Source organism: Seriola lalandi, unplaced genomic scaffold, assembly GCF_002814215.2.
Source record: "Seriola lalandi dorsalis isolate HSWRI2012SDOR001 ecotype SW California unplaced genomic scaffold, Sedor1 jcf7180002054970, whole genome shotgun sequence".
In the NCBI taxonomy this organism is placed as follows: Eukaryota; Metazoa; Chordata; class Actinopteri; order Carangiformes; family Carangidae; genus Seriola; species Seriola lalandi.
In genome coordinates, this window is record NW_019525521.1 from 83818 (window position 1) to 84406 (window position 589).

At 50.3% G+C, this 589-nt stretch overlaps 1 protein-coding gene across 1 annotated transcript in view; it reads left to right on the top strand.

Annotated features, from left to right (window-relative positions):
• LOC147817365 (tripartite motif-containing protein 29-like) overlaps positions 1 to 168 on the top strand; it is a 1959-nt gene extending 1791 nt beyond the window's left edge. The window contains exon 2 of the mRNA XM_087170953.1: positions 116 to 168. Within this exon, the coding sequence (XP_087027079.1) occupies positions 116 to 168 (53 nt within the window). The remainder of the gene's footprint in view (positions 1 to 115) is intronic.
• The last annotated feature ends 421 nt before the right edge of the window (positions 169 to 589 follow it).

Here is a 589-nt window from a genome sequence, read left to right on the forward strand (position 1 = left end):
CCTACCGCTCCTCATCCAGGAATGTGGCAAAGCCTGATGCCCCTCCCTCTTCTTCCTGCTCTCAAACACAGTCCGCTCCACTCTGTTCATGTGTTTCCTTGTTCCCTCCCTTCAGATCTACAGTTTGAAGATGGGTGGAACCAACATGTGGTGAAGTGCGAGAGCTGACAGAGACACATGTTGTTTAGATCAGAGCTCAAACTAGTTTCAGTTCTGAGGAAGTGAAACTCAGACAGTCGTTGTCACCGAGAGCTGAAATGGCGCAGAAAGGAGATCAGCTGGACCGGGAGACTTTCTCTTGTTCCATCTGTCTGGATCTACTGAAGGATCCGGTGGCTCTTCCCTGTGGACACAGCTACTGCATGAACTGTATTAAAAGCTTTTGGGATGAAGAGGATGAGAAGAGAATCCACAGCTGCCCTCAGTGTAGGCAGACCTTCACACCGAGGCCTGTCCTGGTGAAAAACACCATGTTAGCAGCTTTAGTGGAGCAGCTTAAGAAGACTGGACTCCAATCTGCTGCTGCTGATCACTGCTATGCTGGACCTGAAGACGTGGCCTGTGATGTCTGCACTGGGAGGAAACTGAA